Raw genomic sequence first — 24,065 nt, forward strand, 5'->3', positions numbered from 1 at the left:
GCATCTATAGTCAGAATATGAAAATTCAATGCAATCATGTATCAATTTATGCGAAAGCACTCAATGGATCACTAAATTTGAGCCATACGTCTTTAAAACACAAAAACAAAATTTCTGTGAATAATAACAGATGTGTGAAATATGACACAGCAAGGCTTCAAACTTTATAGCACTTACTGCATAATAATTGAAGTGACATTGATTAGAATATGCCAGATTAAGTAGCTATAAGGACCATTGTTTCAGTCATTGCTTGACAATCTATTTGAAATAAAAGTGAGATGTCAGTTTAAGGGGTAATAAGCCTTGCAGTCCAATAAAGCAATTACAGATTGTTCAGCCAACATCAGATGTAAAAATGGAGGTGGAACAATAACATATACTGCTTTTCTACATAAAAACAGGTGTGTAGGGGTTGACTTACATGAGCATAATCAGCGTCCTACAAAGAATCATAATATTTAGAGCAACATAACTGTTACACATTGTAAATAAAATGTAAATGTAAAGCTTGTCATATTTTAGAATTAGTAAACCTGTCAAAAGTTAAGGCTCAGGAAACAGAAATGAAAATACAGGATGAAAATATCATTTCCTATGGCATAGTGGGCTTCTCTTGTATTGGACATGTCGGTATAACTAATTCTGCCTCAGTTATCATTTGCAGCAAATGCTTACTATACTGTATTCATCACAGACAGCTGACCAGAGCAATATGCAGCATAACTGAAGTGCAGTGACAATTCCCAGTGACAATTACATGCATATTTACTCATTCTGTGACAAGAAATAATGGAGAATATCTACACTGGAGACATGAATAAGTATACCAGGTTTACTCATGCTCTAGTTTGTGCTGGATTATAGTCACTCAGAAGGGCTGTTTGCACATAAAGCTAAGCCACCACAGGTTAATTTCCCTGTGGGGCTTAGTGGAATGTGCCAGCTGCCATTTTGAATATGCAAGAGGTGGCAGCAGTACGCTCATAGCTTGCTGTGTCATGAAAACCCAGCGTTGTGGGTTGTTAGAAGGCAACCCTCAAATAACCCATAGCTTATTTTAGAATTACTTGAAGGTTGTCTACCCCCTCAAAAAACCCACAATGCCAGGTTCGCATGACATGGCAAATCACAGCAAGCAGGGGTGTCTGCAGGTGCCCGATGTGACACAACACCTCCTTTGGCTAAATTAAACCACGGTGGGCTGTCCAAGAGCATAGGTTTCTACAGGGGCTGGGAATGGGACCTCCAAGATCGAATCTCAGCTACCAAGGGTGGACCTCTCTCCACCCTCAAAGGGAGAGATCTGATCTATCCTGTAGCCTCTGGGTTTCCCCCTAGTGACTATAAGATGGCAACTTTAAGATGTAATTTAGAGTTAAGATTCAAAACAATCCCATGGTTGTATCTGAATAAAGCAAACCTCATTTGCTTCTTTACCTGAATGTCCCTATACACATTTGGTGCTTAATTTTTTTTTTTAAGTGCTTACTGATGAGAGGTCTATCATGTTAATGAAGGACACCACCATATTTGAATGGCAGTTCTATACACAGAAATCCAATTAATGAAAGAAACTGAAAAAAGCCAATTTGACAAGACAAGCAGTATCTTTTCTTAGGCCATTATCTCCTGAGTCATGAATATGAACTCAAGCTTCCATACAGCTGACAGTAGTGAACACTACTTACTACAAAGATATGAAAATATGCAGATAATGCTCAGTATAAAATAGGCATGAATATTTGCAAATGCATTGCTCTACACCCATATCCAAGGTTTTGATTACAGATAATACAGAAGGCGAACAGGATCAAATTAATAATATAAACTGTTATTGTTTTCAGACCAGAACATGTCAGAAACCACTGAACTATATTTACTGAAAATATTAAACAGTTCTGTTTGAACACATTTTTTAATTTTAAAAAGCACAATGGTGTTTCTTTCCACATGACATTTTGGAAAATGAAGCTTCCCTTCTCTTAATGGGAATTTTTCAAATCCTAGTTGTAACATGCCACTGATTTCTTATTCAAACCCTCTCTTCTTTTTAAAGTTTAAAGGACTTTTCATTGTATCTGTGAATAGTCACACAGCCATGGTACGAGACTGGCCTGGGCATGGCTGCTACTCCTGTGATGATGCTGGTTGCAGGGTCGTAACAAAGAATGGTATCTGTGGCGTCTCCATTTTCTCGTCTTCCACCAAGGATATAAATTTTGCCATTACACACAGACATGCCACAGTTTTCCTGTTCATCAAATATATGAAGACATGTGTGGTAATTAGAACATATCATACTAATTGCCACTGGTAGAAATAAAGCTTACCTTTGACACTCTTGAAAGAGATTTGCTAGGCTACATAAAATATCTTTCTAAATCAGGTATTTCCTCAGTCTGGGCTTGGTTTATATTTGCTGCTAATATACACTTACATACATTATGCACCCTGATTTCTGACAGGTCTGCTCCTGGGATGCCTGAATGTGTGTGAGTTCTACTGTATATTAGTTTTTTTTCCAGAAATAAGCCATCAAGTATTAGCCTCAGCCCAGGAAAATGATTTCTATAAACTCCGGAGGGAACAGCAGGATAATAATTTTGTAGTAATTAGTTATTCCTGTCCCAAAGTAAACAGCTGTGACTGACTCTAACGTCTATAATCTGTAGTGGGAAGAGGCTAGATAAGTATTAAACAATGGATAAGATAATAGAAGCACTAGAAGAAAACAAAATTAAGACAGGTAAGTGGCAGCGAATGAAGAAGGATGCCAGAACACTAGAAAAGGAATAGAACTTGAAGAGCTGAGATTTGTCTTGACCATAAGGAACAACAGCATTAGCTTGTTCCACTGCTTCTTAGAAGTACAGGGTAGTATGCAGAAAGTAGAGCCAACAGAGCATTTTTGCCTCATGTGACTAAATAAAGCATCTAAAATGCTGTGTTAGGTAAAGCACAATCTGAAGCTCAGGTGTAAAGGAGCAGTCTAACCCCCAAGGCAGTGAGATTACACTAGTACAACTGTCAGTGCATTCAATCCTGCACTTTTGCATACTTATTTCCCTCTGATTTCAGTAAGACTTGAGCATAAATTCCTAGCTTTATTTTATAAGAAGTTGGAAACAAAAATCATTAAAGAACTCCTAGTTTTATTTCTTGGCTGCTGTTTAATTTTGTTATTGTTGGTGGATTATTTATTTTATTTTAAATATTTATAGTTAGGTATTTTAATTGTAAACTGCCTTGAGGCATCCTCATAGGATGGTAGCTGAGGAATAAAAATAAATAAATAATTAGAAAAGATGATGACGAGCTGTAGCCTAAAAGAAATCACTTTTTGGCAATGGGCATTTTGCTGTGGCTCTCTGATATCTGGAAAGCTTCTATGAGGATTTCTACACCAGGCTAAAATCACGTGCCATTACCAGGGCTTCTGCTTCTGGATTCCTTGCAGGATTAAGCTCTGCTCCTTTTCAAGTGGTTTCATCTGTTTTTTTCTTTCTTTGGGGCAAGTCCTATATGTTTCATTATACACCCACTAGATGGCACTGCAATATAGCACAACTCCAGAATTTCACCTGAAAGTTATTGAGCCTTGAAGTTTCTTATTGCATTTTCCCCATAAAGAATGACGCTGCTATAATGGCTTAATTCTCTACGGGAGGGTCCCTGAAAGTTGACAATGTCGTGTATAGGGCAAAAACTGTGAGTGACTAATCACCAGTGCATAATAAAAGCCTGGTGTAGAAGGGTCATATGAAGCACCCTAAATCACAGAATGCTTTTGTACTGCTGCTTCAGGTAGATATTTTTAAATCCCAATTTTAACATATTATTTATTTGCATGTAATGCGTTTTGAATTTTGATAAACATTTTGTGAAACAAATGGCTGTTTCATGCTCTACTTCAGTATTGTCGTACAATTGTTCAAACACTTCTCAAGACTCACTTGAATCCATTTACAGTTTGAACAAAATAAAAGGAATCCAACTGAGCATGCCAGGAATCCTGGTGTTTGGCCAGTTGAAAGTGTTACAGAAAGGCAATTTCAGTAAACTAACATTTAAAGAAAGAAAGAAAGATTTTTCACATGGATCAACTCTCATAGATGCAATCTTACAGAGTTATCACTCTGCACTCATTTCATATAAAAATATCCAAACTTGAGAAACAACATTGTACAAATGAGCATATTTGTTAGTTCTTGGTTGCTACCTGTCTGCTGAAGGTATTCTGCACATGCATCCAATAATCTTCAACTGGATCATAGCAATATATTGCCTTTGTAAGTCCTCCCGCAACATAAATGAGATTGTTTAGTGATACAGCTGTTATACATCTCTTTGCAATGGGGATTGTTGCACGGAGCAGCCAAGAATTAGTATCAGGATCATATGACTGAACCTGAAAAGAAGGAAATACACTTTAGTTCTGCTTTAGTCTATTTAATATAGAAGCTGCCAATTCAGCTTCCTCTGATTCTTACACTAATTCATCAACTTCTATAAATGGCTGAGCAAGTCTAACATAATCATCTGTATACTGCAAGTTATTGAAAAACCTGCATACTTTTCATGCCAGCGTAATTTTCCTTTGGTCAAAACGGCTACCTTTGTGTGTGTGTGTGTGTGTGTGTGTGTGTGAATCTTAGCTATGGTTTATTTGAAACAAGTCAACTTCAAATCATGAATTATAAAGCTGGCTTGTTTCAACAAACCATAGTTAAGTTCAACCATAGTTTAGGGTTTCAATGATACACCAAGCTGAAGTTAATCTAAAATGGAAGCAGATACTTCTGATCTCCTTCTCATGGTTGTGCCAGAGAAGAAGAAACCCCACAAGCTCACGGGGAGTCTAGGCTATTCACATCACGATAAACCATGGTTTATTGAAACATATAAATGCAGACTTTGATTTGTGTCATTGAAATCTATGGAACAGAACAATAGCAATACATCTCTTAGCTTCCAAATCACAGGAAGTACTAGTTCCCCTCTGCTCAGCTCTGGTTAGGCCTCATCTGGAATACTGTGTCCAGTTCTGGGTGCCACACTTTAAGAAGGATGCAGACAAACTGGAGAAGGTTCAAAGGAGGGCAACAAAGATGATCGGGGACTGGAAACAAAGCCCTATGAGGAGAGACTGAAAGAACTGGGCATGTTTAGCCTGGAGAAGAGAAGACTGAGGGGAAATATGATAGCGCGCTTCAAGTACGTGAAAGGTTGTCACAGAGACGAAGGCCAGGATCTCTTCTCGATCATCCCAGAGTGCAGGACACGGAATAATGGGCTCAAGTTACAGGAAGCCAGATTCCAGCTGAACATCAGGAAAAACTTCCTGACTGTTAGAGCAATACGGCATATGGAACCAATTACCTTGGGAGGTAGTGGGCTCTTCCACACTGGAGGCATTCAAAATGAAGCTGGACAGCTATCTGTCAGGGATGCTTTGACTTAGATTTCTGCACTGAGCAGGGGGTTGGACTTGATGGTCTTATAGGCCCCTTCTAACCCCTTCTACTATTCTATGATTCTATAATTTGATCAATCTTTCCAATTCATAATAATCATTCCTTCCAACAGGAACTCCTGTTGCATCAAAACAGAACCACTCACCAACAGAAGGTAGATGCCATCATACCTGGGAGAACAGATATTAACTATTAAGGCCAGTTTCCACACACAAAATGGCAGAGGACTGCATGTGTATGCAGCCCTTACTGTACTCACTGACTGTTTGCATTCAGTCAGCAATAATCTCAATATGGGTGTGCCTGGTCTGACAAATTTCTTCCCTCCTGTCTAAGCTTGGAGAAAAAGCTAAGAAACCTCCTTCACTGACATCCAGCCTCTGACAGTCTTGCAAGGCAGGGCTCTGCAAAGTTATGTTGCAGGCTCCCACTTGTTCCTTCTAATACCAAATTTGGTGGCTCTATGTCTATTTGTTTGACTGGAAAACAGGACCACCCATAGACAATGTAGTGGTTTCTGCAGACTTGGGGGATTCTCTAGATATACAGAAACATATTATTTAATAAATTACAAGAAAAAATAAGAGAACCTCTACCTCAAACAGCCTGATGATGGAGTTTACTCAGTAGTCTGCAAGAACTGTGGAATGCTGGCAGTGTCAGTTTAAAGGGAAACGCAGAGCTGACTTCAAGGGTAGCCATTACTGAGCACCTGCCAAGGGCCCACAGCCCAGCAGGGGCCCACTGACAAATATCCCTGGAGTTGCCTCTACTTTTCACCACTGCTTGTTCTCCCGCCTCTTGCTCTGGCCCAGACAATGGTAGTGATGAGAAGAAGGAGCAGTAGATACCACTGCCTACTTACACACTAGACGAGCTCACCCAACATGACAACCCATCCTGTGAATAAGCTACACAGTGTGGGTTATTTTCAGAACAACCCACGGTTAGAGATGTGAAGGCCCAGAAAAAAACTGGAAAAATTAGGAAAAAAACTTTTTATCCATTTTATTACGAGGACTGTTTTCCCCCCTGAAAAATTGGAAGAATTGAACAGCTTTGGATTACGAAATATTTTATTTTAGAATTTAAGACAAAGTATTTGTACCCAGCCTTTACTCCCCACAAAATGGTTTCTAAAAACTATGTAATAAAACCACTTTTATAGAAAGATTAGAGATGTAAAATGTCTGGAAATAATGAAGCCATGAGGAAAAATATTTTTAATCGTCTCTGTAAGATTCCCAGTATAGTTATTTCTTTCATTCCTTATTAAAATTATTGATTTAAAGTATATTTTACTGATAAACATGTACGCTGTTTCCCAAGATGTGAGTAGAGTCACCCTTGTGCATTCTTGAAAGTAAATGTGCATTCTTGACAACTTGGGTTTTGTTCTATAGAGTCCTGTGTTTCTGATGCTGTAGCAGTCATTTAATGTGGTTCTAATCTATTCAGACAATAATTACAAATTTACTGAGCTTTAAAAGTTTTAAAATATAATGATAATTTTATGAGCAAACTAAGTCATACATAAAATAATTTTAGGAACAGAAAGGCTGCTTTATGTCCCTAAAGTAGCCCTTCCCAACCTGGTGCCCTCCGGATGTTTTGGACTACAGTGCCCAGCCTTCCTGACCATTGGCCATGCTGCCTAAGGCTGTGGGAAGCAGAAGTCCAAAATATCTGGAGGGTACTTACTGGGTTGGGGAAGGCTGTCTTAAAGCAACAAAGTGACTTCAGATCTGTAAAGAGCACTAAATAATAAGTATTGCTTATTTTTCCAAAATTTCCAATTTTTCTGAAAGAAACTTTTTTTCCCATGGCTTCAAAATTTCTGGAAATTTTACATCTCTACCCACAGTGCCCCTGACAGATGACTGGGCTTACCATAGGTTGTTCTCCCCATCATTCCTCCACCGGGTATCCCAGGGTCCTGAGCAGAAGAACCCATATTGTCTGCCCGTCCCACGCCCTACTCTGATCATGACCCCGTTTTTGTTCCCTGACCTTTACTTTTTTTTGTCCCCAGACATTTGCGTAAATGGGACTGTTTATATAATATAATTTTTTGGGCCCCAGAACACATTCGTAATTTTAAAAATTATTATTACTGTTATTTTTTGTTGGTCTTTCAGAGTTCTGCAAGTGCACACTTATGGCTGTCAAATATATATAGCCTTCCCTCCCAATGCCCTTGTATGTTTCAGCTGTCAAAGGGAACAAAGTGCAGAATGAAACATACGAGGAAACTAACAAGACAATACTACACATAGGTTAATTTGACAGCCAGTGACAGGACGGGAAAAGGGGGCAAGATCGCCCACTTAGCAAGGTGAGCCCCAGGGTTTTAAGTGTTGAACTGACACTCGTGGGTGCCCTGCTTCCATTTCATGCTTCCCTGAGTCTCCAGCAGGTCCTTCTAAGAGAGATCTAGGCTCCACTTGTTTTTCTCAACTCCCATTTAGAGCAGTTAGAGTAACGGCAGGCAGGTGTGATCGGCTTGGGCAAAAGTGATAGGGAAGTGCAGCACGGCGGTTTGCTGCTCTTGCTGAGCAGCTCTGTACCTGATCACTGCAACCCACAATGGATTGGTTCTCTCAGGTTCAGATAACATGCCAACTCATTGTGGGTAAAACAACCCCTACAACAAGCCATAGGTTATCAGGGTGTCTTGTTGCCCCCAAACAAGCCACCCTGTGGGAAGCAGTCCAGGTTCAGACCATGGCTTGTTACACATGATGGGTTGTCATGCCATGTAAACCCCATCACTGGTTCTCTCCCTGTCAAGCAAGTAAGTGGTAGCAATGATGAGAAATAGTAGCTAGTGACAATGGTGGTGAGTACGCAGACTCACTAAGGGAGGGGGTCCACTGAGCGTGTCTTGCCCAAAGGTACTGAAAAACCTGGAACCAGTATGGGGGCAGGGGAAATTAGTCTGCTCAAACATGTAATAGCTTATTATAATAAGACCCCTTCATCCTAGGGGTCAGGATTAGGGTTTGGGGGATGCTCACTCCCTTTCCTAATCTCCAGTGGACTCCCTCCCCACCGCCCCACTTTAAAGCAATAAAATGCTCAGGTTACGGGAAGCCAGCCCTGCTTGACGGTCTTTTAGCTCTATATAACATAGCAAGGGAAAGTTTCAGGAGGATGGGAAAAGCAAACAAAAAACTGAAAAACAAGTTAGTATTCATTTTCTTTTTCTCCCTCCAGAAATCTCCCCACCTAAACCCTGAAGAGAACTACAAAGTTTTTGTTTCAGGCTTACTGGAGCACTGAACAGGAAATTCCAGTTAGGGTTTGGGGATACACTGTAGGTATCGTGGGTTCTCCCTTGTTTTTAACTATTACTGATTTTCAATTTTTTACAAAAACAACACAAATATGCAGAAAATAAGGTTAATCCAATTACCCAACCTTATCAGAACACGTGTTGTCGTCGGGACCTCCACCAATCACGAACAGTTTGCCCACACAGCTGGTAACTGCTGGAGAACTCACTGCTTCTTTAAGAGAAGCCACCTCTGTCCATCGATTGGAAAATGAATCATAACACTCTACACTGCTCAGTCGACTTTGCCCATCATATCCTCCAACCACATATACCTTTAAAAGGTAGAAAGAAAATGTTACCAGGACATGCTTATCCACTGCTTATTTTAGCAAACCTAAGTGCAAAGTTACTCAAAGCCTCGGTATTTTCAGTTTTAAGTTGCTGGGTTGTGAAAGCTTACAAATGTATTCTAGGATCAAAACCCTTCCAGTTTAAGAAAAGAGAATTAAGACACTTACAAATTCGCATGCACCAAAAAGCGTGGAAAATGGAAGGTGAGGCACCTTCCTTAACTTCAAAACTGGGTGCACAGTAAAGACGATGTACAGTCTCACAGACTATGCAACTGCTGTTCCATGTATACTTTGGATACCCTCATGCTCTCTCACACACATACCCTAACTGTCCTGGCAGTGGATGGTAGCTGCTACATTGACTCAATGGCTGAAATGGCATCTGCCATAATCTGCTGCCTTCTACCTTGTTGGGCTGCAAAAGGAGTCAGGCTACTGGCACACAGCTCTCCCCCTCTCCCACGCCCACAAGATAGCTTTGATTGTTATATATAATGTGTGCTGGATAACTTTACCATACACTCTTCTCTCCACGACTAAAATGGAAACTTTTTAACCTCATAACTACACAAAAGATTTCACAAAACCAATGAAAGGCACACCCCAGTGACATACTTATTTTTGAAATAATGCAACCGCCTTGAATTCTGTTTTCTACCCATTTTTGTCGATAAAAACATGACCCCACTCCCCCAGGCACTATTTTAATACAGTCATTTTCAGAAATTTAAACTGCTTGTAGACCTTATTAAGGAGATTCTTTATATCGAGTTTTATGTTGATATGTGATTTGTCCTAAGTATATAAAGAATACAATTATTTCATAATGGTAGAACCAAAAATCCCATCTGCCTCTATTATAGAATAGTAGCAGAGGCTCTATAAATAACAAGCAGTTCTCAACATTTGCTATAGCGTAACCAAGAAACAGAATCTAGAATGGGACTAGTAGAAGCAGGCTTGATTAACAGGTGGGGCCACCAAAGGCAGAGAACAGGTTTAGCCCCCATGCAAGGCAAGTTTCCAAGTACATCCCTTTACTTTCTGCTCTAGCAATGGATGACATCCATTTATTCCCACACTGCACTTGGGGGACAACAGCCATAATCCTTGTGCATGGCTTGACTGACATGGATCACATGGGGTGTTACACTGCACATATCCTAAGGTCATAAAATATACAGACTCTCCCTCCACGCACACACTCATTACCAGTCCCAGTGATGGCCATTTTGCCAAGTTTTTTAAAAATGAAAAACTCTGTGTAAATGAATGGGGGAGACAGAAAGTAGGCAAGGTGAGACCAACTTTGGTTACTGAAAGAGCATGCACATTTTTATTACTGCCAAAGGCAGCATTCCCATGTCAAATTCTCCCCTGATAACTCACAGGATAATTTACCTTAGGCCTATATCAAGACATCATTGTATTCTGTGTCCCACTCCCTCATTAGCAGTAGCCAGTGGTATGGAGTCGGATAGGGAAACACACAGCATGAGGATGTTGCTACAAACAGTAAGTGATCCTATGCGTTACGGGATAAAACTTGACAAGGCAACGGGCCGGTTCGCATGTCACAATTAGCTATGCTGAAAATAAGCCACAGTGGGTTGGCTGTTTGCTTGCTAACCCACATTACTCCCAACAGATGATCAGGCACTCTGCAGCTTGCCTGCTCCCAGCATGTATCCCAGGAGCCCTCGTGGCTTTGCCATGTCAGCAGCCTTTTAATTATTAGTACACTTTGTGTGCTGGGCGTGTTTTGCCTTTGCTAGCTGCAGAGAGAACCTTTTCTGCCCCCTCCCATCCCCCTCTGTCAGACTGCTACCTACAAAGGCTTTTGTGAGAAGAGTTAACCCAAGTGTGTGTGTGTGTTTAAGCCTTTTGCTGCGCCTGCTGGAGAAGTGGCTTTCATTCACCCTCCTTCACCATCACCTGCAAAGAGTTTTTTAAGCAATAAGAATAAAAGCCTGCCCCACCCCAGCCATATGATTTCTATTTTTTTTTTAAGCATTGGGCTATCCTTCGATTCTTAAAAAAAAACCTTCTTCGTTGCTCCTCACAGCTGGGGACCAGCAACGTTCCTCTTCCTAGCATAGCTGTGTATGTGTGATTGACTTACCTCTGGGTAAGCATGCGTGAGCCCAGTTCAGGACCATGGCAATTTGGGAGGGGGGGATTTAAGCTTTCCCCCACCTGTTTTCATGCCAAAATTCCCTCCCCCTACACATTCTAAGACATTTCTCCTTTTTTTAATCACCCTGCTGGGAGTGGGGAATTTCAGCATGAATAGAGGAAGGGGGGAAGCTTAAATCCCACCCTCCAAGTTGTTGTGGTCCCAAATTGGGGCCATGTGCACTTACCTAGAGGTAAGTCAATCATGCCTACACACATAGCTCTGCTAGGAAGATGAACCTCTCGACTCACAAGAGGAAAAAAGCATGTCACTGTCAAATGATGCCCTGAACTGGAGAAGAAGGAGCAGAGAGCACTGACGAGAGATGAGGGCAGCAGTAGCACACACTGTTGCCAGGCAGTGTTCAGCAACTAAGATCGAGGGGAGCAGTCAGGTTTTTCACGGTTCTTGCCAAGCAACCCTGTAGCCCTTTTGAACAAACCATGCTGAAGGCACCCTGGTGGGTTCAGACAACACAACAAGCCACTCTGAAAGAAACATGACTCACAAACTGCTAGACTTATCATGTTGTGCGAACCCAGTCCTTTCTCAACAGCAACCCCATATGCAGTGTAAAGTGTAGCTCCACCCAGCATAGGCTCAAAATCAGAACCAAGACAACATTTGCTTCAACAGCAAATTAATCTGTTTGTAAAATGAGAGAATGCAATCTGATTACCTGATTTTGTTATTTCATTTCAACCTTGCTTAGGAAATTAAGTATCTTTAATAACAAAGATCTCTTACTTTACCAAGAAGGACAGCCATCTTATGACGCCATCTCCCTTTGTTTAGAGAGGCAACTCTGATCCAAATGTTAAGCTGAGAATTATAAATCCACACATCACGACTGTTGATTCTTCCACCTTATTAAAAAAAGAGGCAATGCTATTGATTATTATTAAACAAGGGATGTGCGCCATTGTGCCCAATTGTGGAAAATGTCATATTGTGATGCAAGTATAGTTCTAACGATAAAATTCACAATAATCAGATATAAGTAAATGCTTTCAAGAATTCTTGGCCACTGAGCAATAATACTTCTTTCTACCAAAGACATTTTTTTTCTGTAACAGTTTACACTGAATGACTTTGGATACTGCATCCACTTGCCCAGCTTCCATTGAAGCATATTCAGTGGGGGAATGTCCATCTTCCCTGTGGAAAGGTGCATTTCACATGTGTTTGGACGCTGTATATGTCACTGCGGGGGGGTTGTACTACTTATCCCTTTTTATATTATCTAGAAGCGAATACCTAAATCACTTGTGTGTTCACTTTTCAATACTAATGTGCACTTAGAGCTGCTTTGCACATCTGTTTCTCACAAGAGATATACTTCCATAAACTAACTTTTAAAAATAATAATAGCAATCTCCCCATAGTGCTCTCATGTGTAACATAAAATGTTTACCTGAAACAAGGATATCATTTCGCAAAGCACATACTGCATACTCAGACTTTGTAAATTCTGGTAATTTAGCCAGTGATTTCCACTCTCCAGTCATGGGGTCATAACATTCCGTGTATGGCAAATTAAACCCCCCAACTCGTTCACAGCCTCCGACAACAACTATCACTTCAGAATAGCCAGTTGATCTAGACACAGAAAAACAAAGATGATATATATTGAAAAAGAAACCCCCAGTATCTTAAAGTGACAATATCTGAAAATTGATTGAAAATTATTTTCAAGAAAAAAACATGAAAAACAAAACTAGTGCTCAAGCCCCCCCACCCCCTCAATTTATTGAAATAAGTAGGGAAAAAACTTCTCAAAATAGTAAAAGGTAAAGGTGTCCCCAACAAGTCGTGTCCGACTCTATGGTGCGGTGCTCATCCCCGTTTCTAAGCTGAAGAGCCAGCGCTGTCCGAAGACGCTTCCGTGGTCATGTGGCCGGCATGACTGAACACCGAGGTGCACGGAACGCTGTTACCTTTCCCGCCGAGGCGGTACCTATTTATCTACTTGCAATTTCTTGCTTTCGAACTGCTAGGCTGGCAGAAGCTGGGACTGAAGACGGGAGCTCACTCTGTCACGCAGCACTCGGGTCTCGAACTGCTGACCTGCCGACCTTCCAGTCTGCAGTTCAGCGTCTTAACCACTAAGCCACCGCGGCCATAAAAATAGTAGTATATTTATTATTTCAGAAAAGATACCCAAGTTTAGAGAGTGTTGTCATGATGCAGGAAAATTTTTTCCTAATCTACAGGGACATATTAAAGACAGTTAAACACGCCAACTTTCCTAGTAAGTCCCATTTACATGGAGCAAGCCATGTTTGTTGTTTTTGTTACAACAGACTCCTGTGGCACTTTCAAGACTAAAGACTGAAATAATTGAAATCAACAGGATTTAAGGGAGCTTTACCTTATTGACTTAGATTCCTGCATTAAGCAGGGGGTTGGACTTGATGGTCTTATAGGCCCCTTCCAACCCTACTAGTCTATGATTCTTTGGACTGTACCCTATATGTTTATTACTCTCCACTCCAAAGTTACATATTCTACCTCATATTGTTCTTACTTTGTCAACATTACTTTGTCAACAAAGTTCTCACTTTGTCAAGTGAGACTGGGTGAGGGGATCAAGGCGATGGTGAACGCCTCCCTTGAGGAGGGAGTGATGCCATCAGCCCTCAAGGAGGCAGTGATAAGACCGCTCTTAAAGAAGCCCTCCTTGGATCCTCAAGTTCTGAACAACTTTCGCCCAGTCTCAAATCTGCCATTTTTGGGCAAGGTGATTGAGCGGGTGGTGGCGGTGCAGTTGAAGGCACACTTGGAAGAAACTGATTATCTAGACCCACTTCAGTCGGGCTTCAGGCCTGGGCATGGGACAGAAACGGCCTTGGTCGCTTTGGTGGATGATATGAGGAGGGCTGTGGATAGGGGTGAATGCTCCTTCCTTGTTCTCCTCGACCTCTCAGTGGCTTTTGATACCGTTGACCACGGTATCCTCCTGGACCGCCTGGAGGGGTTGGGCATTGGAGACACTGTATTGCGGTGGTTCCGGTCCTTCCTCTCCGGCAGGTACCAGAGGGTAGCACTGGGAGAGGAGGTTTCGGACCCGTGGCCACTTACTTGTGGGGTGCCACAGGGTTCCATCCTCTCCCCGATGCTATTTAACATCTATGTGAAGCCACTGGGGGCTATCATCAGGAGGTTTGGGGTGCAGTGTCATCAATATGCGGATGACACGCAGCTCTACCTCTCATTCAAAACTTCACCAAGGTTGGCCGTAGAATCCCTGTCCAAATGTCTGGAGACGGTGAGTGGCTGGATGGGGAGGAATAAGCTGAAGCTGAACCCTGACAAGACCGAGGTACTTTTGGTGGGAGACAAGAGGAGGCTGGGGGATGTTGACCTGGTGTTGAATGGGGTACGGCTACCCTTGAAAGACCAGGTCCGCAGCCTGGGGGTCATTTTGGACTCCCAGCTGTCCATGGAGGCTCAGGTGTCAGCTGTGAGCCAGACAGCGCTGTATCAACTCCATCTGATACGGCGGCTGCGCCCCTTCCTTCCCGACCATCTGCTCCCATCGGTAGTACATGCCCTGGTCTCCTCTCGTTTAGACTACTATAATGCGCTCTACGTGGGGTTACCCTTGAAGACGGTTCGGAAGCTGCAGCTGGTACAGAACGCGGCGGCTCGCCTGATTAAAGGCAGCCACCGGCGAGATCACATCACTCCAGTGCTGAAGGAGTTGCACTGGTTACCAGTTGTTTTCCGGGCCAAATTCAAGGTGTTGGTTTTGACCTTTAAAACCCTATATGGTTCCGGCCCAGCCTATCTTAAGGAGCGCCTCCAGCAACACCAGACAGGCCGCTTAACAAGATCAGCCTCAGATGGCCTTCTCTCTGTCCCATCAGCCAGGACAGCTAGCCTTCTCTGTGGTGGCCCCCACTCTCTGGAACTCCCTCCCTAGGGAACTCCGTCATGCCCCCTCTTTAATGAGCTTCCGTCGTGCATTAAAAACATGGTTGTTCAGGCAGGCATTTGGGGTGGGTTAGGGTATTTAAAAAAAAAAATATGGTAAAATTTTATTGTTTTAAATTGTTTTATGGTGGGTTGTACATCGCCCAGAGTGGCTGGGTGACCAGTCAGATGGGCGATTAATAAATTTAATAAATAAATAAATAAAAATAAATAACATAGAGGTTTCTAAGAAAGTAAAAAAGCTGACCACACCTTTACAGAGGTAATACAAAACACAGACTCAATTAAATGTCCAACCTTATATGTGTCTACTCAGAAGTAAGCTCCATCGAGTTCAATGGGACTTAGTCTCAGGTATGTGGGGATAGTATTGAAGTTTTACTCAATTAACTAGTCAATTAAGGGCACAATCCTATGTGGATTGCCGGTAGCCTCTGAGGTTGGAGGCTGCCAAGTATCCAATGAAGGGCGGGAAGACCGCGGAGGTGATCTTCACCTCTGTGCTCCTGCTGCCCAGCATTTCTGCTAGACAGGCAATTTTGCCTGTCCAGTGGCAGCACCTTGGAGGGGGAGGGAAGGATGCTGGGGCGACCATAGGATACGTTGTATTGCAGCCGCTCTGGTTTCCTCCCCTCCCTGCCACTGGGAACACCCCCTTTTCCCTGTCTCCATGCTCCGTTTTCCAAGCATGGAGAGGAAGATGACATGGCTCTACACATCTGCTATGTGAGAGTGGGCGTGGGGAGCCAGGGAACCGAACTACCTTAGGATCACTTGCTAGATGATTTTTAACAAATTTAAAGTCCTAGGCAAAAGTCAGCAGCACGATGAAGAATTTATTCTGGAATGCAACAGAAAGATAATCAACCAAGACCTCTCACCTCCGTGGCCTAGTTCTTGGGGACATCATTTCGTTTCCGAGTACATGGTACCTTCTTGCTTCATGCAGCAGCTGATAACACTCAGGGGAGTTTTGGATCAACTGGTCAACTTCAACTGTCTGAACAAAGTAGTTAGGGTGTAACAAAGGCAACCTCACGTGTGTGAGGAGTTCCTGTAGCACTGAACGCCTGAGGTCAACAGCCCGGTAAACCCAGCGCATGACTGCTTCGAAAACCATCTCCTCTTTACCGATTACCAGCTCATCACTGCAAATGTAATCAATAAGTTCATCTTTTCCAAGCTCAAGAAATTCTTCATGCTGGGACACATCCTCAAAATTTTGCAGTGCAAAATTTCTGCATTTAGTAAAGAGTGTTTTCAGAGAATGTGTATCAGCAAAACGCTGGATTCCTAGGCAGTTGCAAGGATCCAATTGCTCTTCCAGGAACTTAGCACAAGCATCACGCAAAACACTTATCTGAAAGAGACTTGATGTCTCAAAGAGGTATTGCACATTTTCTGTTGTGATTTTTACCTTGCCTGTATAGACGTATTGTAAAAAACAATCCATAGCTTCCGCAAAAATTCCATTGATTTCTACCAACATCTCCCGGCTTTCTCTATGGTCATTACAAAACATAGCTCTGAAGTAGCTACTGCAGGCTGAAAGAACAGCTCGATGACAGGGAAATTCTCTGCCTTCTACACAGATTATTACATCTGTGAACAGGCGGCTGTCGCGAAATTCATTGAAGATCTGGAGTATACTTTCAGCATGGGATGATCCAGAGGAGAAATCAAAGAACTCATGGCCTGATAAGGACTTTGGGTCCATTTCAAAAACTTTACGCTTAGTTACTGGGGATTCCTGGGCCCGGCTATCCCCTCTGTTCAATCTGCGTCCCAGTATTAGTACCATTGTTACAACAACTGTTTATAATATCATGGAGAAAAGATTGATGAGGGTCTTCTTTTGGGTGCTAAAGATAAAAATATTTTTTCAAAAATTAGTTCAGACTGCAAATACCATCATTACATTATGACAGTAATTAGGTTTAGTCCTATAAACATCAGGCTCCCAGATGTTGTGTATATAATACCACTGAACAACACACATTGAATGGACAAGTGCCACCCAGTTAAAAGGGGCAAAGAAAATGTATGGAGCTAAGCTCCACAAGAGAGCTAAGCTCATTATTCATACTAGATCTTTCTGTCTCAGCATAAAAGATTTTCAAAGGGAAAGAGTTTCATACCTTTCATAGACCACTACTTTTTCTGACTCCAAATCATCCCTACAACCATCACTTTTTTCTCTGCTGCTAGGGCTAGCTTTGTGTTATTTAAGTGGTAAAATTTTACTCAAGTAAAAAAGCAGTCCCAACCCCAAAATCTCCTGGCCGGAAGGGGTGAGGATGAGACAGAAGTAACCCTTTACCAGTAGAGAGGAATGCCACTGGTGGGGAACATGTCTCCCTGGAGACCCCTGGAATGCTCACAGAGAGGTCTACAAGGGTAGAATTACCACCAACAATATTTCTGGCAGCAGAACACCCCAAAGCAGGGCATTCTGGGGGCAAATTGGAGGCAGTTTTAGATCCCCCCCCCCAATTCCTTGAGAGGCCCTAGGATTGGGCCCATTACCTAAGCCAATCTGGAGCTGCCACAGATAATTTCCTCTCCACTTAAACCAATTGGGTAGGGAGAGTTGGGGAAAAGAAAGAACAGCCAGAGAACTCTCTAGGAAAAACTGTCCCTCCCTCCCCCCCCCCCGACTACTGTGAGCCAACAGGGCTTTGGAAGTGGCAGGTTGTCCGCTACTTAACTTCTCACCTCACATAAGAAAGCTCTGTCCACATCTATTGCTATTAATAAAAAGGGACCCAAAAGTTCATATGAAGCATTTTTGGCTCAAGTTATAAGATTTTATTAGTGAAGCTGGGGTGAATTTTATTTATTTATTTAAAATATTTCTAGGCCGCCTTTCATGGCAGAAGCTCTCCCAAGGCAGTTTTAGTCATGAGATCAGCGATGCTTATGCAGTTTTTATTTAATACTGCATAACACGAGGGAAAATAAAGATGGAAGACAACAGCAATCATCAAAATCCAGGACATTTAGATTACCATGGGGGTGCTATTGCATCAGTGACCACTGGCAGCCATCCAGCAATGGAGGCTAATAAGATGGACACAGACAAAAGGAAAGATAAAGTCTCTCCCCACTCTGCCCTGCCCAAATTACCACAGGCTTCCACTTACATTCACTTGCTTAATATTCATTCCTGTGCTTTCTGAACATACCTAACTATTAAAATGGAAGTTCCCTTCTCAATTCAAAACTCTTGAGACATAACTTGAATATGACTGGGACATCTGAAATGGAAACAATATGAATATATTAGTTACGCATGCAAGTATTATTATCTCGCAAATTAACGGACTGAATTTGCCAGGTGCATTTCCAACTACAGGACATGATGACTATTAACCAGAGCTATAGAAAGCTTACAGAGATATAAGTACAAGTTGCCATTATTTCATTTCAAACATATCTGCTTTTGATGAATACACATTGCATTCTAGTCAAATAAGTCCCTTTGGGTTACTTCTTTGATTTAAGTGGCACTTTAAACTGTTTAGCTTTTGCTGGATTATGCCCATGTTTATTATTAAATATAAAAGGTATTTGATTGCTATTCTGTATATGCAGCAATGGTTTCATATGTAATCTTAGAGACTATCAATAGTTAAACCATAATACCAACAGTACTTAGCATTTATATAGCATTTTAGAACAATGTGCTTCATATGTACTATCTCAATAATCCTTACACAACCTGGATGAGATATACAGCCTGTTTTGGATAGGGTCCCACTCCTCCTGAAGCAGGTTAGTAGCTTGGGGGTACTCCTAGATTTGGCCCTCCTCTTAGATATGCAGTAGCCAGGAGTGTATTTTACTAAGTTCTCCTGGTACACCAGCTGCTCCCTTTCTGACCTAGCCATTTCCAGATTAGAGTACTGTAATATACTTTACATGAGGCTGCCCTTGAAGACAGTTTAGGGACTCCATAGGTCCAGAGTGTGGTTACCACAGTTTCAGCTGAGACCAGCAGGTCAGACTGCAACAAGTTGATCCTTTACTAGTTTCACTGGTAAGCTTCACTTGCCACTTTGCTTCTGGGCCCAATTTAAGGTACTCATTTTTTTCTTTAAGTCCCTAAACAGCCTAGGACCAGAGTATTTCAGGAATTGTCTCCTCCTATATGAACCTGCCCAAGAACTTTTACTCTACCTCTGATGGCATCCAGAATATGGAATGGCCTTTCAAGAGAAGTACATCTATCCCCTTCATTGCCTGCTTTTAGGCCGGCTTTGAAAACTATCTTGCTACAGTGGGCTCGATAGGGCCACTTTTAAATATTTTTGAATCCTATTTCTTTTAAATTACACTGGCTGTTTTATTGTATTTTAGATAATTTGTGTTGTGACTCCTTGTGAATCCTTGGTTATAGAAAACTGAGATATAAATCCTCTTTCCTCCCCATCCCTTTTTCTTTTTGTGTCTTTTTGGCTGAGGAGCAGGATAAAAATGCTTTAAATAAATAAGAGAGCAAACCTATTGGGATATGTGGTCATCTCTGAACTCAGAGGTGACCGCCTATCCAATGCATGGCGGGGGGAGCACGGAGGGGATCCTCTCCTCTGCACTCCAGCTGCCCTGCATTCGCGGCTAGATGGCCAATTTTGGCTGTCTAGCCACGGGAGGTCAGAGCGCAGGGTGGGGAGGCCAGATGACGCATAGAAAGTGTTGTACCGGCACTTCTCCACTCCCAGGAACGCCTCCTTTTGCCCTGCTCTGCGCCGCCTATGAAGCCGCGGGGGAGGGGAGACGGTTCTCTGGAACCGTCCGATCCTATGGCTGGCTAGCTGCTAAATAAATAAAAACCTGTAAAGTAGATAAGATTATCTAGAGAGAGGACTATGCAAGAGAAAGTGGCTTGCCTAAGGCTACCTAAGTAAGTTTATGGCTGAGGTAAGATTTTGGGCTCCTTCACACTGGGCTTTTATCCTGCGATTGAGATTGCTCCTTCAAGGAAGTTTGCAGGCTTTTTACATGACGCTGTGACCCTGCCGGGCATCTCCTGCACTAAATGCCCTTTGTTGAGTTTCTAAACAGATAGCAGATAATGAGCTATCAAATTACCCCCTTTGTGTTCTGCTTCAGTTTCCTCCATGAAAAGAGTAAAGGGGGCAAGATGAGGAGCGAGATCCATGAAAGATAATGGAAGACTCAGATACGGGGAGGAGGAGAGGGGAAGAGGAAGGGGAGAAGAAAAAGGAAGCACATGTAAAGGGAGTCAGTTGTGATCCTGCATTTAAAATGGAATCAGAAAGGCTGGTGTAGAGATGCCCTTTATTTCCTGGCTCACAACTCAGTCTCTTTACCACTACCAAAGCTCTGTAAAAACATTGTTTTTTAGATAGCTTGACCTTGCTTGGCAACATTCCAGTGTAGCTGAGACAGTGTAGTTCTAAGGTAATTTTTCTAATGATAAATTTGAGATTAGATAAAGTGACAGAAAGAAGCTATACTGATATTTATTTCCTTGAGGCGTAAGTATTCCTAACTGTATTTCTGCACATTCACTGTGTTACCCTTGTGTCTTCCTTCCTTCCTTCATTTTGTTCTTTCACCCTGTGAGCCCCTCTACCGTAGGGATGAAATTTGAAATTATAACTCTTTGTGGCAAGGCCTGTGTGGGGGTTTTGTGTGTGTGCTTACATTACGTTGTAAGGAAAGGAAAGGTTCGTCCTGTGCAAGCACCAGGTCATTACTGACCCCTAGAGGGACGCCTGCTTACGCTGGCATTTTCATGGCAGACTATAGCGGGGTGGTTTGCCATTGCCTTCCCCAGTTGTGACTACCTTTCCCCCAGCAAGCTGGGTACTCATTTTACCGACCTCGGAAGGATGGAAGGCTGAGTTGACCTGAGCCGGCTACCTGGGACCCGGCTTCTGCTGGGATCGAACTCAGGTTGTGGGGAGAGTTTCGGTTGCAATACTGCCGCCTACCACTCTGCGCCACACAAGGCTCTATTACATTGTAAAGCACCATGCAAATCAGTGCCACTGCATAAATAAACAAATCAACTGAATCAATGAACTTCACCTGCATTTTGTTGGCGAGTCAAATAGAAGTATTAGTCTAACTAGTCTAAAACATTTAACTAACACTGATAAAAAGTGTACATTCCATGGAGCTTTAAGATCTGCTGTTTTTATAATGGATTGTATCCAATAGTGTTGTTTCTGTATAACACTGGATTTAGCCCAATGTATCGAAGTATTATTACTCCGTATTTCCTTATTTTGGGTGTGCAAAGTTTATTTCATTGGTTCTTATAAAAGAATTTACAACTGCAAAATTGATCATGAGTAAATATGACCTGTTTTTAATTTGTTCTAATACAGACATTAAAAAAATTAAAACCTAGTCTTGTCATTTTCACCTCTGTATCATCAGTGGCCACTTCCAGATGCTTTCCTTACTTACAACAGATGGGAAAAAAGTGACCTGAAGAGAGCAGACAGGATCAGTTTGGGTTTTAGCCTTACCCAAACAAAGCGTAACACAGCACACAAACAAGGCCTGAGGACATTTTTCTCTACACATCTGGCCCCTTGTAAGGAGGAGGTTTTTGATTTCATTAAAAGAAATTTCACTCTGGCTGAAATGTTTCACTCTTGTTTCTTCTGAGATTTCACTATTTCCCAATCTAGTGAGGAGGGAAATCTGCAACCTCTAAGGCTGCAATCCTACCCATGCTTACTTGGGAGTAAGTCCTATTGAACGCCATGGGATTTACTTCCAAGTAGACCTGCAGATGATTGAATTGTAACAGGGCCAGAGGAAAAGACCTTTCATTTTTACTTGTATTGTTGTGCCGATGCTGAATTATACTGATTTTGGTTTTTCCTGTTATATTAATTATGGACTTCTGTACTGTTATTTACATTTGTGTCGCTTTCCACAACACTATACATATTAAAAAGAAGCACCTTAGGCTGTGAGACCCGCTTAGGGATTTTTCTGCAGCAGTGTCAGTCTCTTCCTTCCAGCTAAAAAAAGGTATTTACACTGCCCAGTGCTGACAGAGCGGGACAAAGGTGCTCGTTCCCTTCAAGCCCCACGGGGGACTGGAAGCTGTTCGCGGATAAACGCGCGACAAGCGAACCGACCGCGTTACTTGAGCGCTTCTAAGGCAAAATAATCGCCTTCTAGCGTCAACTCCCGAGAGCTGTTACACTACTGGCCTCGGTTCGAAGCCGAACAACGGCTCGGTCGCGCGCGCCCGCGCGCGCACGAGCACATCCTCCACTTCACCTTCACCCAAGCAGTCCTGAAGACAAGCCCCGCCCCGTCACATTTTATGTCCAATTAGAGAAGGCAGCTTTTCAAGCACTCCCCCTCCCCCCCGGCTGTTGTGTGATCCAATCCGCATCAACCTTTCCCACCAGTTGTCAAGAGGAGAAGAGAACAAACTATAAAATGCTGGGGGGGGGGGAGAGAGGAAGGGACGAAGGAAAGAAAGACCCTGGGGAGAGGTTCCTGCTTTCCCTTTTTCCACCTCCCCACACTTCTTTGTGGTTCGCTCGAACCAAAACCTCGAAGCACTAATTTCCATTCCTTCACAACGGCGCGCGCGTTTTAACGACTCCTCACGAGGCCTCACTCCTGCGACCCACAAAAGTGGTCTGGTCCAGAGGCACTGCCGGCCAGCCGAGCCACTTTACCACGCACCTCAAGGGGGATGGAGGCGGGAGGAGCTCTAACCACCGGGATTCTGTTGATGCGGCACGGGGTGCGGGGCGGGCGAGAGGGCGCAGCGGCATATACGCTCCAGCCTGTCTCCTGGGCTGCACGGCTACCGGATTCGGATAAGGCTGTGCCCCACATCAACATGTAGGGCCGCCGTAAAGCTGTGGAAGGGCGGAATAGTATGACTCCTTTCAAATGTTTGCAAGTGTAATCCAGATCCGCCAGCAGCCTCTGGCCAACGTAGGCTTTCAATACTGGCCTGGCAAGCAAGTGTCCTACGGGGCGGACTATTGAGAGTGGGCAGAGGAAGGGCAATCTGTTCTTTAGTTCACTGCTGGATCTCTTCGGGTTTCGAAATACTAGACGTCATTTCAGATAACAGGAAGTCTAGCAACTGTACAAGTCCGAAATCAGTATTTACAGTGTCGCTCCCAACAGTGCAAATCCGGTATTTACGTGTCCTTAAAGAACCGATCTAGAAAACACGCTCTCCTCCCAACCCCCCTCCTCCCCGCCACGCACATTGTTTTCTACCTCCAGATGAACTCCACTTCCTTTCTCTATGCACGAACAAGGCACTCAACAATACTAACGGTGTTTTGGTGTGTGTGTGTGTGTGTGTGAGTAGGCGCTTAATATAAGCAACGAGGATAAAGAAGGAAATTGCGCCACGAAGGATATAATTATTTCTGCCCTGACCGCATAACAATAGCTAGGCCTTACAGTATCAACGGAATTTTCTCTCTAGGTTTCACACAGAACTGACTTGAAACCAGAAAATCAGAGCAGAATCCGGACACATTTAAAACTTTGCTGAAATTCATTTGACAAGAAGTTTCCTGGAGCGGGAGAGGAGAGATGTTAGGAGGGGCATCCTGCCTCTCTTTGTAATTATTATTACACAGGGAGTTACTATAAACACTAAATTCGAGCTCCTTACGAGTAAGGGCATTATTGCTGCTTTGCACTTCTTTCTGCTGATTTCAGATGGAAATAAGCCTTGCGTCGGTCACCCGATCCCAATTACATTTTTTGGCCTCAGGCGACTCGGCAGCTGAGCTTAGCCAAGACGTTACCTGTGAGTCAGAAGAAGCCGGGCAACGATGCTCCTTCTTCGCTCTCGCTCTCTCTTTTTGTCT

At 42.8% G+C, this 24,065-nt stretch overlaps 1 protein-coding gene across 3 annotated transcripts; it reads right to left on the bottom strand.

Annotated features, from left to right (window-relative positions):
- Nucleotides 1-1,441: 1,441 nt before the first annotated feature.
- KLHL24 (kelch like family member 24) lies at nt 1,442-24,065 on the bottom strand. Of its 3 annotated transcripts, none has more exons than XM_084846704.1 (8): nt 24,003-24,065; nt 18,405-18,476; nt 16,101-17,081; nt 12,698-12,882; nt 12,031-12,149; nt 8,898-9,086; nt 4,223-4,411; nt 1,442-2,254 (listed from the first exon to the last, which is right to left on the bottom strand). In XM_084846704.1, exons 3-8 carry the CDS (start codon nt 17,018-17,020, stop codon nt 2,054-2,056), a joined length of 1,803 nt encoding a protein of 600 aa, XP_084702830.1. In that variant the 5' UTR covers nt 17,021-17,081; nt 18,405-18,476; nt 24,003-24,065; the 3' UTR covers nt 1,442-2,053. The 3 variants fall into 3 exon arrangements, with proteins under 3 accessions (XP_084702830.1, XP_084702831.1, XP_084702832.1); XM_084846705.1 differs by having other exon boundaries at nt 18,363-18,476; XM_084846706.1 differs by lacking the exon at nt 18,405-18,476.

The sequence above is a fragment of the Heloderma suspectum genome, chromosome 3 (assembly GCF_057233095.1).
Source record: "Heloderma suspectum isolate Gila_16-S chromosome 3, 16-S_ref, whole genome shotgun sequence".
Classification (NCBI taxonomy): Eukaryota; Metazoa; Chordata; class Lepidosauria; order Squamata; family Helodermatidae; genus Heloderma; species Heloderma suspectum.

Excerpts from the sequence above, each read along its gene's own strand:
- KLHL24 (XM_084846706.1), bottom strand. The coding sequence starts at position 17,020 with ATGGTACTAATACTGGGACGCAGATTGAACAGAGGGGATAGCCGGGCC. Across the intron at positions 12,150-12,697 it reads AAATGATATCCTTGTTTCAG|GTGGAAGAATCAACAGTCGT; the intron begins GTAAACATTTTA and ends TTTTTTAATAAG. Across the intron at positions 4,412-8,897 it reads ACAACACGTGTTCTGATAAG|GTTCAGTCATATGATCCTGA; the intron begins GTTGGGTAATTG and ends CCTTCTTTTCAG.